At 30.0% G+C, this 1,587-nt stretch overlaps 1 protein-coding gene across 1 annotated transcript; it reads left to right on the top strand.

Annotated features, from left to right (window-relative positions):
- Nucleotides 1–1,037: 1,037 nt before the first annotated feature.
- LOC111488746 (auxin-responsive protein SAUR50-like) lies at nt 1,038–1,587 on the top strand. The gene has a single exon (XM_023136676.1). It carries the CDS (start codon nt 1,085–1,087, stop codon nt 1,457–1,459), a length of 375 nt encoding a protein of 124 aa, XP_022992444.1. The 5' UTR covers nt 1,038–1,084; the 3' UTR covers nt 1,460–1,587.

Genomic DNA, 1,587 nt, shown 5'->3' with positions numbered 1-1,587 from the left:
TATCTGTTTTTTTTTTTTTTTTTTTTTTTTTTCAATTTAGTCCTCCTTATCTTCATAACTTTCTCCTAACACCCCTATTTTTGTGAAAATTAAGTGCGATTTAATAATTCGAATTGTTTGAATCATCTGATCATATAAACATTTATAGTTTAAATTGTGAAAAGAAGAATTAAAACAACCCGTATAAGTTACCCTAGAGATTTGTTAACATTAATCGGATCATTGAAATTAAATTAAATTATAATTTATAAATTATAAAGATAAAATAGAACTCACTTAATATCAATAACCAAAGCAATTTGGCAATATAATATATTTAATTTAATTTAATTTTTTGGGACTAAATTAATAAAAATACTATTAAACTTTATAATGGTTTTAAAAATATTAAAAAAAATATCCTTACAGTTAATTTTGGATGAAAATTGTTAATATTTTATTTCAAAAATACCCGTAAACTTTTCCGTGTAACATTACAACATTTGCAAATAATTTATAAGGCGTCGATGTTTCCATTCATATATAAATAAAATAAATTTTTAATTTTTATTAATAAAGATAAAAGAGTGTTTATAATACTTTTAAAATTTTATCGATATTTTTTAAAATATAATCCTGAAATAAATGCATTTTTTTAATTATTTTTAAGTTGAAAGGTATTAATAAAAAAAATTAAATTCAATAGAATTTTACAGAATAATTTAAACTTTTGAAAGTTTAGAAATATTTTTTTAGATAAATTTTTTATTAATTTATTAATAAAGTTGGTGAAAGTGGAAACATTGCACGCGTCGAAACCTGGTACGTATGCGGATGATTATGTCGTAATTCTAATTATATGTAATTAATTAATTAAAATGGAATATTTTTGTAATAAATATTTAAATTAAATTAAAGATAATTTATTTTTCTTTTTTTTTTTTTTAATTTAATATTTTGGCGTTTTATATTTACCAAAAAAATGCGTGGGCCATGCACGTAACTCTTCTTCTCTTCTTCCAATTTTCCAATGTTTTATATAACGAAGCTTCCCCTTCTCTTTCCCTCACCCTCCTCTAACCCTCTCTCTCTACAATTTCCGGCCATGGTCAAAGCTGGAGGAACTCTCACCAAGCTCAAGTCCGCCATTAAACGATGGCCCTCGATCTCCAAGCTCGGTCGGAGCTCTAGCTCGGTGTCGGTTGCTGCCGTGAGTGATGGTGCCAATATCGACGAGAACATCTCTAAGGAGCTTCACACGGTCTACGTCGGTAAGTCTCGACGTCCGTATTTTGTCAGCTTAGATGTCATAGCACACCCTCTATTTCAAGAGTTGGTTGATAAGTCATCGTCCGACAACGATAGTGCAGTGGTTGTCTCTTGTGAAGTGGTCATGTTCGAACATTTGTTGTGGATGTTGGAAAATGCCGCGACCCAATTGGGGTCAACTGAGGAACTCGTCGAGTTCTACACTTGTTGACTCGCTGGCGGTAGCCGCCAATGGACGGCGGCGATAAATTAAGGTGTAAAGATGTTGGTAGCTGAAGTTTGTTGAGAGAAGTTGATCACTGCTGGAATGTGTGTGTGTTTCTTTTTTTTTTTTTTTTT

Source organism: Cucurbita maxima, unplaced genomic scaffold, assembly GCF_002738345.1.
Source record: "Cucurbita maxima cultivar Rimu unplaced genomic scaffold, Cmax_1.0 Cma_Scf00013, whole genome shotgun sequence".
Lineage (NCBI taxonomy): Eukaryota > Viridiplantae > Streptophyta > Magnoliopsida > Cucurbitales > Cucurbitaceae > Cucurbita > Cucurbita maxima.
Note: the sequence above shows the minus strand (reverse complement) of the source record. Positions and strands in the feature narration are given on the sequence as shown.

What these genes read in the sequence shown, in the direction of transcription:
- LOC111488746 (XM_023136676.1), top strand. Translation starts at nt 1,085, where the DNA reads ATGGTCAAAGCTGGAGGAACTCTCACCAAGCTCAAGTCCGCCATTAAA.